Source organism: Rhinolophus sinicus, linkage group LG06, assembly GCF_036562045.2.
Source record: "Rhinolophus sinicus isolate RSC01 linkage group LG06, ASM3656204v1, whole genome shotgun sequence".
Lineage (NCBI taxonomy): Eukaryota > Metazoa > Chordata > Mammalia > Chiroptera > Rhinolophidae > Rhinolophus > Rhinolophus sinicus.
The window spans coordinates 160,630,406-160,643,337 of NC_133756.1; the positions used below are offsets into that span (position 1 = coordinate 160,630,406).

At 56.3% G+C, this 12,932-nt stretch overlaps 2 protein-coding genes across 4 annotated transcripts in view; one reads left to right on the top strand and one right to left on the bottom strand.

Annotated features, from left to right (window-relative positions):
- The first annotated feature begins 103 nt into the window (after nucleotides 1-103).
- OVOL1 (ovo like transcriptional repressor 1) lies at nucleotides 104-11,048 on the top strand. The gene is made up of 4 exons (XM_074336706.1): nucleotides 104-221; nucleotides 6,675-6,892; nucleotides 8,602-8,791; nucleotides 9,030-11,048. The coding sequence occupies exons 2-4, from the start codon at nucleotides 6,761-6,763 to the stop codon at nucleotides 9,323-9,325; spliced, it is 618 nt and encodes a 205-aa protein (XP_074192807.1). The 5' UTR covers nucleotides 104-221; nucleotides 6,675-6,760; the 3' UTR covers nucleotides 9,326-11,048.
- Nucleotides 1,445-12,932, bottom strand: part of LOC109450424 (uncharacterized) — a 37,455-nt gene continuing 25,967 nt past the window's right edge. Inside the window, exons 4-6 of one of the 3 annotated variants that reach the window (XM_019737730.2) lie at nucleotides 10,266-10,460; nucleotides 4,895-4,981; nucleotides 1,445-1,750 (exon numbers count right to left, since the gene is read on the bottom strand). The gene's annotated coding sequence lies outside the window, so the exon portion shown is untranslated. Of the gene's footprint in view, nucleotides 1,802-4,894; nucleotides 5,023-10,265; nucleotides 10,461-12,932 lie in introns of all 3 variants that reach the window. The other 2 variants (XM_019737726.2, XM_019737728.2) reach the window with 2 other exon arrangements.

Genomic DNA, 12,932 nt, shown 5'->3' on the forward strand with positions numbered 1-12,932 from the left:
ATTTAATATTTAAGCGGACGCGGCCCCGTTAGCTCGCTGCGCGGTCGACCCAGGGCGCAGGGGGAGGGGAGGCCGGGGGCGGCGGAAGGAGGCGCGGGTTGGGGGCGGAGGGGCGGGGGCCGCCAGGTCCCGGCGAGAGCGGTTCCCAGGCCCCGCGGGTCGGAGGAGCAAGGGTCCGCGCGGTGCCGCCCTCCCTCCACGGACCCAAGCCTCGGCGCAGGGTAGGCAACGGGGTGTGTCACCGCTCAGGCGACCCTCCACTCTCACGTCGTAAATCTAGAAAGTCGGGACTTTTATGAGGCGGGAAGAGGGCACTGGAGCGATGCCACTTTGGGGGGCAGGGAGCGAGGTGGAGTTTCGTCTGAGATTTGTGCAAAATGTAAGCGAAGACTCAGAGTGTAAGCCGCCTTCATTGATCTTTCCCTCTGCCTCACAACACTGGTGGCCAGAAGGTCGTGGTGAGGGTCGCGCCGGCGGGGTGCGCCAAGACCGTTGGGCACGCGCCCGGCTGCACCCCACTTGCCCTGAAGACAAAGGTAGGATCAGGTCTCAACTCTGTTAGAAACGCTCCTCCTTCAACCTTGCAGAGGACACAAATGAGCTGAAAGTTTTAAGGAGGCCACTGCACAGCCCGTGGACCAGGCCCCGGGAAGCTGGTGCACCCAGTTTATTTTTGGAAAACGCCTCGATGGTGGCGTCCGAGTCCACTTTGAATGAGTAATCCGAGTTTCTTCCTGCAGTGACATCTTCCTCTTAGCCCTGAGAACGCTTCTGCTCCTTCTGTCCTCCCCCACCCCCATCGAAATCTTCTGGAGAAAGCCGGTTTCCTTCGGAACGCCCCCTCCCCAGGCCTTGGGGGTAGGGCGGGGGATGCGCCGAACACCCTGCCCGGCGCCTCCAAGGGGGGCGTGATTGTAATTAACCAACCGACTTTGACCCTTGATCCGCTGGCTCCCTGGCACCGCCCCAGGCCTTGTAAGAAAGTGGTGAAATGAGGGCGGTGAGGGGCCCTGGTGAGGGCTCTTGCCTCAATTTCTCTCCTGACTACATTTGGAGACAGTGGGTATAGCGGTGAGATCTCTGTGGCCTGACCCTCCAGGACCCAGTGGTCTGTGGCGCTGGTGGGATGTTTCACAGCGCAGAGGCCCCTTTTCTGCAGCCTCCTTAAAACAAGGGACTGTGCCCCAAGTCTCTCATGGCTCCAGTGGGGAGACTGCGACAAAACGGGAAGTGAGTTGCCTCCTCACCTGAGGTGGATTAGGGTGTGGGCCCAGGTTTCCCTTGAGAGTTTCTTGCCTCCCCAAGTTCCCTGGTGAGGGACCCAACAGCTTCCTCCCTCCTGCCTCCTCCCTCACCCGTGTTTGACTTGCTGCTCAGCTGCTTCTTGGGATCTGATAAACTAAACTTGGACTGTGGTAAAGGTGAGCTGAGCCTTGTGCGAGACTCAGAGTGCTGTTAGTTTTATTTCACGTCCCAATCAGTTACAGATCATGTGTTGACTTTTACAAAGGACAAAGAAATTCCGTTTGTTGAAATCATTGACTTCTTTGCGTCCCAGTGATTTTCCCCATCACAGTTCTGGTGGCCTTAGGGGGAATGGTGGGGGAGACCTACACTCCAGGGCCTGTCCCACCAGGTGCATAGGAGGGCTTGTGGGTGTCTGTGTCACCTGCTGCTGCTGTCCAGGTGAGAGAGACTTGCAGCCTGCTCGCTCTGCACGATGGTCCCCAGACACTAGGTAGGGTCTAACCTGGAAGGCAAAGATGAGAATTTGCCCTCCTTCCTCGGGTGAGGAAGAGTCCTGTAAAGGGTAGAAGTTAAAGATCTTAATTTTGCCTCAAAAGCCAGGTGGCCCACTGGAGAGTTTTCCCACAGTTTTTGGAAATGAGAAATGGAATGTTCTTGGGCCACGCTTAGGTGCCTCAGATGGCTGGGGGGGTGGGGGGGTGGGCGGTGGCCTGTCCCCTGGCTGGGCCATCCATCACCAGTCGACTGTGACCCCAGGAGCTGGCTGGGCACGTTTCCTTCACCCCACCTCACAGACTGGGCACGTTGGAACCAGCTAAGCATTGAGCCCATCCGTTCCCACTGAGAGAGGCACCGGGAAGGCCAGGGAACAGGGAAGTGTTTGCAGTCTGACCTTCCGCCAGGGCGCTCTGAGACCTTAAAGCAGGGGTGTCCAAACTTTTTTCAACGTTTTTTACCAAGGGCCATATGCAGTAAAATACACAAACAGCCGGGCCACTCACTCGAGGTGAAGTACGTATTGCCTCACCTGGTTTATTTAAGTAAACTAAATATATTTTTGGAATTTGCTGTGAGCCAATTAACAATGGATTGCGGGCCGCAGTTGGCCCGTGGGCCGCAGTTGGCCCGTGGGCCGCAGTTGGCCCGTGGGCCGCAGTTGGCCCGTGGGCCGCAGTTGGCCCGTGGGCCGCAGTTTGGACACCCCGCCTTAACGCATCAGAGAGCGCCTGGAAGGGTTTTGACTGACTGAAGGCCTTTGGCCCCAACCTGACAGCTCAGTCTCCAGGGCCCCAGTCTGACCAGTCCCTGAGGCACAATTCGAGAGGTTCCCATCCTGGGTGCAGAACCTTTCCCCTGGGCCTCACTCTCCCAAAGGCAGGGAAAAGCCCAGAAGTGGCTGGAGGGCCACAGAGGGTAGGAGATGGCTCCACTTATGCTGGGAGCGTTGAAAGGGTTTGTGGTTAAGTTTAGATGCGACCTATTTGGGCCCTTCACTCCTCTCTGTCCCCCTCGTCTCCCCTGGTGTTTCTCCTTTGTTATGTCAATATTGACTGTGGAGTTAGGGGAGTAATGCTGGTTTCTTGAGGATGAAACCTGCCACTTGTACCCAGGGCTAAATTCCATTTCTTGGGCTAAATTCCACTTCATATACTGAAGGGGACGCTCCTGGTGGCCCTCCAAGCCCCTGCTGGGTGCAGTCGCTCTAGGCCAGAAAGGCTCTTTTGAGGGTAAATGGAGCCTGAAAGCTAGAATGTTCTCCCAGCCACAAGCATCCCAGGGCCTCTTCCAGGCCCCCAACCACCCCGTCTCTGCCTTCAGCTCCGGTGCCTCTGCTCTCTGTTCAGCCAGTTCATCAGCACGTGCCTACCCCAGGGAGGCAGCCAGGCCGTGGTGTAGGAGACTGGCATTTCCTCAGCCTGGCCCTGACTACGCAGTATGGGGACCCGGGCAGTGCTCCTTCCAGGCAAAGTTCGAAAGACTAAGAAAGTCAGCTTTGGGCCCCAGAATAAATGTGTGGGGGAGGGGAGGGGAGAGATTTGGCCTCTGATGATGATGATTCTTATCATTCCTGGGAAGTGTTGGCAGTGAAGGACATGTCTGCCTCCAGGGAGCAAGGCTGGAACAGTGAATGGGGACAGCGGAGCAACTTGGGTTCAGGCAGTGGCTAGACGGGACTCCTACCTGTCCCGTGCGGTGCCGTCACCCAAGCCGCCAAGCTGTGTATCCTTAGCTTGGGTGACCTGAGGCAGAATCCTGCCAGACCATTTGTCCCAGAAAGAGAGCAGGTGAGGGCAAGTCCTCTGGGTACAGAGGGGACAGGAGCGAAGCATGGCCTTTGTTAATGTCAGGGTTCCTTTCTAACGCTGTTCACTTTCAACAAGTCTTCTATGGAGTCCCTCCCGGTGCCCAGCCCTGTCCTGGAAGGAAGCAAACGGAAGCATAGTGCACGGCTGGTCAGGGCTGCCCACCCTGGTGTGAGGGCTGAGGTGCACAGTTTCAACTTCATTATGGACACAGTATGAAAAGCGGTTGGAGAACGGGGAAAAGATACTGCCTAAGAGAAAAAACTTGGCGTCCACAGAATGGAAACACCAGGCCGAGAGACTGACCCATTGTGTTTCCAGGGCTGCCTCCTGCCAATTGGCTGGCACCGGCTTCCTTTCGGGCATTGCTAGCTGACCTGCTGGGGTTGGAGGACCCCTGCCCTTGCTGATAAAGGTGTGAGGACACCTTATACCAACCTGGGCTGTGCTAACACACTGGGCTCCCCCCACCTCATTCAGAGCCAAGTGAGCCCTCACCCCACCCCTGGGGCAGCCCCATCCCCAGCCCTAGGAGGTCAGGGGCCAGGCACCCTCCCATGCGCTTCACCTGCCCTCCCCAGAGAGCTGAGGACCAGGCCTCATGCCCAGCCCTGGCCTACCTGAGGCCTCAGACGGGGCAGGCCCTGGCACTTCGGCCAGTATTTATTTGGGCCAGCAGCTTTCAAGCCAAGAGAGGGGACTTGCTGAAGGAGGGAAGGCACTCGGGTGGGAATCCGCTGGCCTGTGTCCTCAATGTCAGGCAGGTGGAGGCAAGTTAGACCAACAGAAGGGGAACCTGTGAACCCCCCGAGGGAGTTGGGAGAGGGCCAGGCTGGCTTGGCCTTGCCACACTCCATAGCTGTGGGTGGGCAATGAGTAGCCACAGCGGCCACCGCCTTGCCGGAAACATCTAATTAGGGGACGGAGAGCCGCACGGGCAGGGCCCAACCAGTTCTGCTTCCTGCCTCCTGCTCCTGCCACTCATGTCAGGAGCAGCATGCGGATGAGCACTGCCTGTGCGTGCGGCAGCATCAGGGACACACTCATGGGGGTGGCGGGAGGACAGGTTTGGCAAGGTGGCTGGGATGAGGCAAACATCCCCACCCCGGCAGCATGTGGCTGCCCCGCGCTCAGGGTAAAGGTGGCATAGAGGCCAGACCAGGCAGGCTCACTCTCTGTCCCCAGTTCCTCAGGACCATCCTGTCAAGGTTTCTGTGGGATGGGAGAGGCGGGCACAGGAAATAGGGCTCCTCCCAAGCTGGCTTGGATCCTAAGAGTCCTAACTATGAAACCCCCATGTATAGGAGCAAGGGATCCAAGAATGACAAGCAGTTAACCCTCACCTGCTGTCACTCCTCCCTCTGTGGCTCCATATGCAGGCGGTGTGGCCAGGCTCCAACTTTCGGGAGCCTCATTCACGCTATCCGATACTGAAAGACAGAAGAGGGTAGAGGTTCCTGTTTGTCTCCACCTGGATTGAGAAATGGAAATTGTCATTCAGCTTTGAATTCTCGGCCAAGATCTCCAACAGCTGCTAAACTGGCATCAGAAGCTGCCGACACTCTGACCCATCCCTGTCCTCTCCCAGCCCCCATTCCATGTGCACAGACGGCGGTCACTGCAGGAAGACCAGAGGGACCCCCGAGAGCTTGGGCCTGCCGTCCAGCCTTCCAGGGCTTGGAGAGGTGCCATGGCAGCTCAGAGGCCAGGCCAGAGCCAGGCGCTGGTGAATCAACTCCCAGAATGAGGTGGCTCATTAAAGTACCCCGGACAGACGGACGCCAGTGCCAGCAGAACGGGTTTTGGGCGGCGGGCTGGCACATTCTTCCCCTGTCAGACCTTTGTTGTGTTTTGAGGGGGCGAGCACTGGGGCCTCTCCCGAAACTTCGGTGCTTTCATATTCACCCTTCCTCCATTAAGATGTACCCTGCTTTCCCCCACATCCCTTCGGTCCACCTCAGGCCTCGCCAATGTCCTGGGAGAGGAGATGAGGGCAGCAGCCCTCCTGCCCTGGGGCCTGGACCACTGTCATATGGGCTATGGGTGGCAGGGTACAGAGGCTCTTGTCAAGGGTCTGAGACCCTAACTCACCCTTCTAAATCCCTCTCCCTGAAACTCACTCATCCTTTCTTTCTGGGCCCTCTTGATTTTTCCTTCTGAGCCTTAGAAACTGTTCCTAGCTTATGGGTTTTAATTTTAAGTACAGAGTGTAGCCTTTTGGAAGAAAAATCCTGACTGAACTGAAATATTAGGTTGCTTGCCCCAGCTGTCAGCTTTGAAACTTCTCTCTCTAGTCAGAACTCGAGCCAAGCCTCCCCGGCCCCGTTTAGTGTGAGGTGTCTGTCGTGGGGAGCGGTCATGTCAAAGGCTGCCAGGTATCGGTGCCGCAGAGGGCGGGAGCCCAGCCCTCACTGGGCCTCAGCGAGCGGTCCCTGCTGTGGGGGAGGGTTGCGTAACAGCCGGGCAGGCTGCCCAGGAGACTGTTACGTAGCATCCACCTGCTGCTCCCTGCTCCACCCCACCTGGCCTGTTTGCCTGCCAAGCTGGGCCAGCGGGAGTGGAGAGCCTGGAGCCCTAATGGGCTACAACAGCAGGGGCTCACCAGTCTGGGGAGCGGGGGCAAGGAGCACCCAATCCCCCAAAGCCAGCAGCTGAATCTGCCTGGAGCAGAGGCCCAGAGCGGCCCAGGCCACCAGGGACCCTTCTGGGGCAGGGATGAGTCCCTGGGCCCAAGGCCTCCAGTGGTGCCCTTTGTCCCCGCAGGAGCGTGGATGAGGCCTGGAATCCAGAGGGACTGGCCCAGGTGGGGCAGGCAGACAACTCTGGAGGGATAATTGGCAGGGCAGGTTCCGTCCTCCCAGTTCCGCTAAGACACAAATTACTCAGCGGGCAGACCTGTGGGTCGTGGCGCTTGGCTGGCGTCACCTGTAATTACCTTAATGGGGCAGGAGGGAGGTGCAGCTTGTAGTGGGCTGGGGGGGGCCCTGCTATGCCACATGCCTGCAAGGGGAGGGATGGAGGCTCCAGGTTCCAGCCAGCTCATTGCCGGGGAACATTTCCGAAATCCCACTGGATCCTCTTTTCTCCACCAAGCCCCTCATCTGGCTGTTCTTCTCTCTGCAGTCAGCCTGGGCTTCTGCCCACCACAGCACTACCTGGAGCCAGAGCCGTCGATAGCTGAACCCCCTTCTTGCCCCCTGGCTTTGGACATGAGCCTTCGGGACTCCAGCTATAGTGTGGCCTCCGGGCCCTGTGTGGTGGCCCAGCTGCCCTCTGAAGACATGGGCCACTTGACAGACCCTCAGAGCAGAGACCACAGCTTCCTGCGCCCCAAGATTAAGGTACGGACCCTCACGCTGTCTCTGAGGACCAGGGACATATGTATAGCCCTGTGTGCCGCCAGGAGATATGGCACAAATGAGACCTAGGCAGAGACTGGCCTTGGATCTGGGTCCAGGTTTCTGCAGAGAAGTGAACCTTACTGGGGCATAGACAAGGGCTGGAAAAAAAGAGAAGTGGGTCTACAGTGAGAATGTCATACACTGGGAAGAAGCAGTGAGGGTCAAAAGACATTTAACCCTTTGGAGCCTGTTCCGGGGGTTGTTTAGTTTCGTTTCTGGCCTGAAGGAGAGACACCCCTTTACACTGAAGTCCTAGGAAAGCCAGGGAGACATGAGGCCAGCTCAGCACCTTCTCCTGGGCCCCTGTCTGGACTGCATCGAGAGTGAGGGCTGGAGTCTGCTCGGTGGCTAACTGCCCCTTGAGGCACGTGCCCGGGGCGGGGGTCTGCACTTGGCCCATCAGCATTCAAGGCCTTGCACGGGGGGTGGGCAGGCCTGGCGAGCACTCTGCTGTGCTCAGCAGTGGAGGCAGTAAGTTGTGCACCAGGCAACAGAAGTGCCCCTGCTTTCGAGGAGTGCACAAATAGCAGGGCTGTCCCTGGCTGGGTCTGCATTCTGGAAAGCTCCAGGACCTGGAGGCACCTGCCGGCAGTGACCTAGTGGAAGGGTTCTCATGGCACTAGCCTACGTGCCAAAAGTCTGGAGAAAACTGGCAGTGGAATGTTGTCCCTTCCTGTTACCTGCAGAGGCCAAGTGTGTGTTGTAATGAGGGGAACCACCGAGACGTGTGCCGGGCAGTTGGCCGGAGAGCCAGCAGTGCCCCTGACCCTATTTGCACCCTTCCTCTCACCCCTTGGGCCTCAGTGGGGAGGGAGGGCGTGGGGAGAGAACAGAGAGCACAGGACAGCAAATGTGTGAAGTGAGTCCTGACCCAAAAGTCTTGACCAGCTGGCAACAAGGGACATTTACTGCAGTACAGAGGAGGTGGCACGGTGTGACAGGGTGCACCTGGTGCCCAGGGAGCTCAGGAGGAGTTGCCAGCGACAGGGCCACCCACAGAGCACAAGCAACCTCAGAACAGAACAGAGGTGAGCTTCGAGAACACATCTCCACTTCTGAATAGATTGGAGAGTTTCCATAATCACAGAAGAAAAACATGAATCAGCAAGAGAGTCATCAGGTGGTGGAGGGCCTCACACCGTACCCATCAGGCCTGGCTCAGGTGAAACCAGGGGGCTGGGTTGGCCCTGAGAGGACTGCAGGCTCCCAGTGGTGGCCTCAGCCTGGGAAGGCTGCCCCAGAGACCATGTCAGGAGCACTTTCCACTGCCCTAAGGTATAGAAGGAGAACGGAGGCAGAGACTGCAGGGAAAGATTTGGGCTCAGTGAAGGGAGAGCTTTCTAGCAAGTAGAGTTGCTGACGATGAATCGGGCTGTTTCTACAGTGAGTTGGCTGCCCAGCTCCAGGAAAGAAGGGGCTGGGTGGTGGTGACCTTGATAGGGGACTTGGGCACCCAGCAGGAGGCTGGCCACTGACCCAAAGGTTCCTTCCATCCTGGCCACCGCTGATCTCTGTGAGCCAGGGGCCCAGAGATGTGGCCCCTGGGGTGGACACCGCTTTCCTGGGGCCTGGCGTTTGTGTCCTCCCGATCTGCCACCCTGTAGTCCCAACTCAGGGATGTCTGTCACAAACACTGTCCTCACCCACAGGTGACCCTGGGGGACAGCCCCAGTGGAGACCTCTTCACCTGCCATATCTGCCAGAAGGCCTTCACCTACCAGCGCATGCTGAATCGTCACATGAAGTGTCACAACGACGTCAAGAGGCACCTCTGCACCTACTGTGGGAAGGGTTTCAATGACACCTTCGACCTGAAGAGACATGTCCGCACCCACACTGGTGAGAGGAGCCCTGTGGTTGGGCGCCTGGCTGAGGCCACCGGGGAACCTGCACAAGGCCTGCTTTTTGGGTGACGGGTGGCCTGGGAGGGGTACCTTGGAGCTCAGGGCAGAAGGCCTCCTCAGTTCACCAGTGAGGTCACGTGGGGCATTGCAGGCGGCCTGGCCCTTCTGTGTCCAGGAAGCCGCTGACAGGCTCCCTGTCAGGCTCCTGACGCCCAGCCCTGTCCTCCCCGCAGGCGTGCGGCCCTACAAATGCAGCCTGTGTGACAAGGCCTTCACACAGCGCTGCTCTCTCGAGTCTCATCTCAAGAAGATACACGGTGTGCAGCAGAAGTACGCGTACAAGGAGCGGCGGGCCAAGCTATACGTGTGCGAGGAGTGTGGCTGCACATCCGAGAGCCAGGAGGGCCATGTCTTGCACCTGAAGGAGCAGCATCCTGACAGCCCGCTGCTGCGCAAGACCTCCAAGAAGGTGGCCGTGGCCCTGCAGAACACCGTCACCTCCTTGCTGCAGGGCAACCACCACCTCTGAGTGGCAGCGCTCCAGCCGAGCGCGACCACCCTGCCACCTGGCCAGCCCACTCACCTGCAGCCTCTTGCTGGAACATTGGTGATCAGGACCGGCGCCCCCGGGCGCCCATGCTCACTCAGGCCCCAAACTGACCTCTGCTCACATTTGCACTTTTGTACGATGGGCAGAGGCCGTTCCGAGCCTGCGCAGACATGCGGAAGTCCTGGGCAGGGGGCAGGCCAGGACTGCCTGCAATTTGAAGCAGCACACCCAGAGACAGGACTTCCTTCCCAGGGGGGTTTCATGGGGTGAGCCTGTCACCTTCCGCCTTGAGCACAGGGGCAGGGGCTGACGATGGACAGAAGAGCCAGGAGCGCTGGCACAGAGCACCCTGCAACATGGTGGCGGAGGAGCTGGCAGCAGCCCACCTGGCAGTGCTTCCAACGCTCAGGGCTAAGGGAGCTCTGCCCTCCCACAGGGAGAGGCACACGGGTGCACAGCTGTAGACCTGTGTGGGCACACACATGGCAGGCCTTTCCACGTATCACCTCACTTTTAAGAAATCAACTACAAGGTGCCAAGGAGGTTTTATTTCCTTTTTTTAAAGATGACAAATGTATAGATATTAATATATTTTTGGTGCCTCTGGCGACTATTTTTAAGAGAGGATGGAGCTGGCTTATCTCCCTCCCCATGTGGTTCTATTTATCCTGGACATTTCACACCTCCTCTGGGCCTTGGCTCTGGGGTGGCTGCTCCGACCCACCCCGTCCTTCGTACCTCCTGAGATATTTAACCTAAGCCTGCCTGGAGGATGCACTGCCCTTCCTGTTCTTCCCCTTCTGCTGCGATAGCTCATCACACCTTCTGCTCTTCTCTCCCACATCCTTTTGATGCAAACCTCGGGGTTACCGAGGGCATCTTTGTCTACTAATAACAGACCTTTTGTGGAACAACTCACCATTCTGGAGGTCGAGGGCTTTAGGGGTAAGCCAGGTGGGGTGGTGAATCTTTGAGAGGCTCAGAGGCCATGGCCTGAAGTACTGAGAGGAACACGGGGTGAGGCTGCAAGATCTGTTCTTTTTCTAGTTGAGTCAAAAACCCGAAGTCAGCAGCAAGCAATTGGGACAGAATAATAACCCCACACATCAGAAACCTGTAGAGAGAGGACAGTATTAGACCGTCAACAAGTTACATTTGTAGCCTCAGTGGACTGTTTTCCAAATGACAAAGCTGAGTCTCAGGCACCTAAGGCTCTCCTTAGAGTCACCATCTTAGGGCTGGTTGGTACCATCCTAGGGATTCGGCCAGGCTCTCTTGGCTTGGCTGGGTTTCCTGCTAATAACAGGAAAGGGGTGTGGGTCAAAGGGGAGAGATGGGCCGGGGTTGGAGCCAGGCTGCTGAAGAATGAGAAGGCAAACTCAAAAGAGGTCCACAGAACACAGCGGCGGGCCACCCTGGAAGAGCGGCGTGGGCACAGCCACCGGCGAAGGGCCAGGAGCCTCTCAGACTTCCCTCCGAATGCGGATAATTGTTTCGGAAGACTTGTTTTACTTCACCTTAGAGTGTGTGGGAGCTGCTGTATTCTGGAAGTTATCTAGCATAAAATAACAGTATCTGGAAGCTCTGTTTACATTCCTGTATCCCTGTGTTTGTTGCTAATCTGAGGAAGTCACAAGGCTCTGTGTTGTCTATTTTATTTTATAACTTTCCCCCTAACTATTAAAATCAAAGAAACTATGAAGTTCTGTGTTTCTGCTTTTTTGTCTTATAGGCCTCTTTTTCCACTTGCACGAAAACGAATCAAAACAATTGATGCTTTCTGTTCAAAGCTTTACCGTGTCTGGTTACCAGTGAGCCTCAAGTCAAGACAAGAACCCAACCCAGACGGATCAAGTGGCCTGCCCAGGGTCTTGGTAGTCAATGCCTGCTGACCCTGGACCACGTGCTCTACTCTCAGCAGCGGCAGTGGGGCCTCCCCCGAGCTCTCTCCACAGGCTGGTGCAGAAACTCAGGGTCCAGTCTTGGCTTCTTTTTCCAGCACCCTGCCAGGACCACAGGAGGAAGAGCCGCTTTCCCAAATAATAGGGCACAAAGTTCGTGTCACGTCCCAGGCAGACGTTTAGCTGTAAGGGATGGCCACCCTGTCCTATACCAGGCACGTTCATGCTTTATGCACATGAGCGCACTTGATCTTCCAGTTACCCTCTGAGGTACGAGTTATCACCACTTGGCAAAGAGATGTTAGGTAGCTGGCCCAAAGTCTCCTGGCTAATGAGTAGTGGAGCTGGGACACAAACCAGACAGGCTCAGGGTCTGCTTGGAAGCACTTCGCACACAGTATTATAGAGACCAGGAGACAGCATAACACCTCAAGGCAATTCAAAGGAGAAGGAAATTTAGAGATGACTTGTCCTTATTCCATCACCTACCCAGGATCGCCCAGGGGACCTGATTGCTCTGGGGACCCTGATCCGGAGTGCCAGTTCAGTGTTCTTCCATTGTGCCAGATGGATGAGGAGGAGGAGGGGAGCTGCCAGGCTTGGGCCCTTGGCATGATGTTCCGGGAGGTGTGAGAAAGACTGGTGCTGTGAGGAAAAAGGAAAACGTTGATCTGACCTCTAAGGCTCCCAGTGAGAAGCCCAGGGGGTTGCAAAGGGCCACTAAGCCTCCTATGTCTCTTTAAATAACTAGGCACAGAGGATTTCTCTCTCTTTTTTATTTTTTAATTATTTTAATTTTATTGGGGAATATTGGGGAACAGTGTGTTTCTCCAGGGCCCATCAGCTCCAAGTCATTGTCCTTCAATCTAGATGTGGAGGGCGCAGCTCAGCTCCAAGTCCAGTTGCTGTTTTCAATCTTTAGTTGCAGGGGGCACAGCCCACCATCCCATACGGGAAGTGAACTGGCAACCTTGTTGTTGAGAGCTCGAGCTGTAACTAACTGAACCATCCAGCCGCCCCTCTGGAATCTTAGCAGCAGCTCGTTGTCTTCAATATAGTTGTGGAGGGCGCAGCTCACTGGCCCATGTTAGAATCGAACCAGCAACCCTGTTGTTCAGAGCTCGCGCTCTAACCAACTGAGCCATCTGGCTACCCCCAGAGGATTTCTCTTTATCTCTAGAAGCTCCAATGTGAAAGACCAACCAAATCTCATATTTACGTGTCCAAAGATGAGCAGAGCCCATTGTTGAGAACCCAGATGATTAATTGCTATGTAAACTTTAGGAGGAGCCAGACAAGTTTCCAGGAAGCCAGAGATGGGGGTGGAGGGTCTTGGGGTCCCCCTGAGCCTCTGCTGTCTCTCCCACTCTTCAGATGAGCTCAAAGGTGGGACACCATTCGGACAAGCCCTTCCCTAGCAGGCTTAGGCCAGACAAGTCACATTTTGAGGGCCCATAATGATCTCCAGACTTTGTAGAATAGATGACATGAGGAAAACAAGAAAAGTATGGGGGGTTCCTCCACTGACTGGGAAATAAGCCTTGCCGGGACAGAGAAGAGATTAACGCATGTCAATATAACTAAGGACAAATGGTATGGCCAGGCTACAGATGCTATGGAACCCAAAAAGGAATCTTTTGTATCTGAAAGAATAAAGACTTCTAGGAGGAGGTGGGATCCAGCTG

Bases quoted from the DNA above. Each gene is read 5' to 3' on its own strand.
- OVOL1 (XM_074336706.1), top strand. From the start codon at position 6,761: ATGAGCCTTCGGGACTCCAGCTATAGTGTGGCCTCCGGGCCCTGTGTG. The intron at 6,893-8,601 runs GTACGGACCCTC...CCTCACCCACAG, and splicing joins TCCTGCGCCCCAAGATTAAG to GTGACCCTGGGGGACAGCCC. The intron at 8,792-9,029 runs GTGAGAGGAGCC...TCCTCCCCGCAG, and splicing joins ACATGTCCGCACCCACACTG to GCGTGCGGCCCTACAAATGC.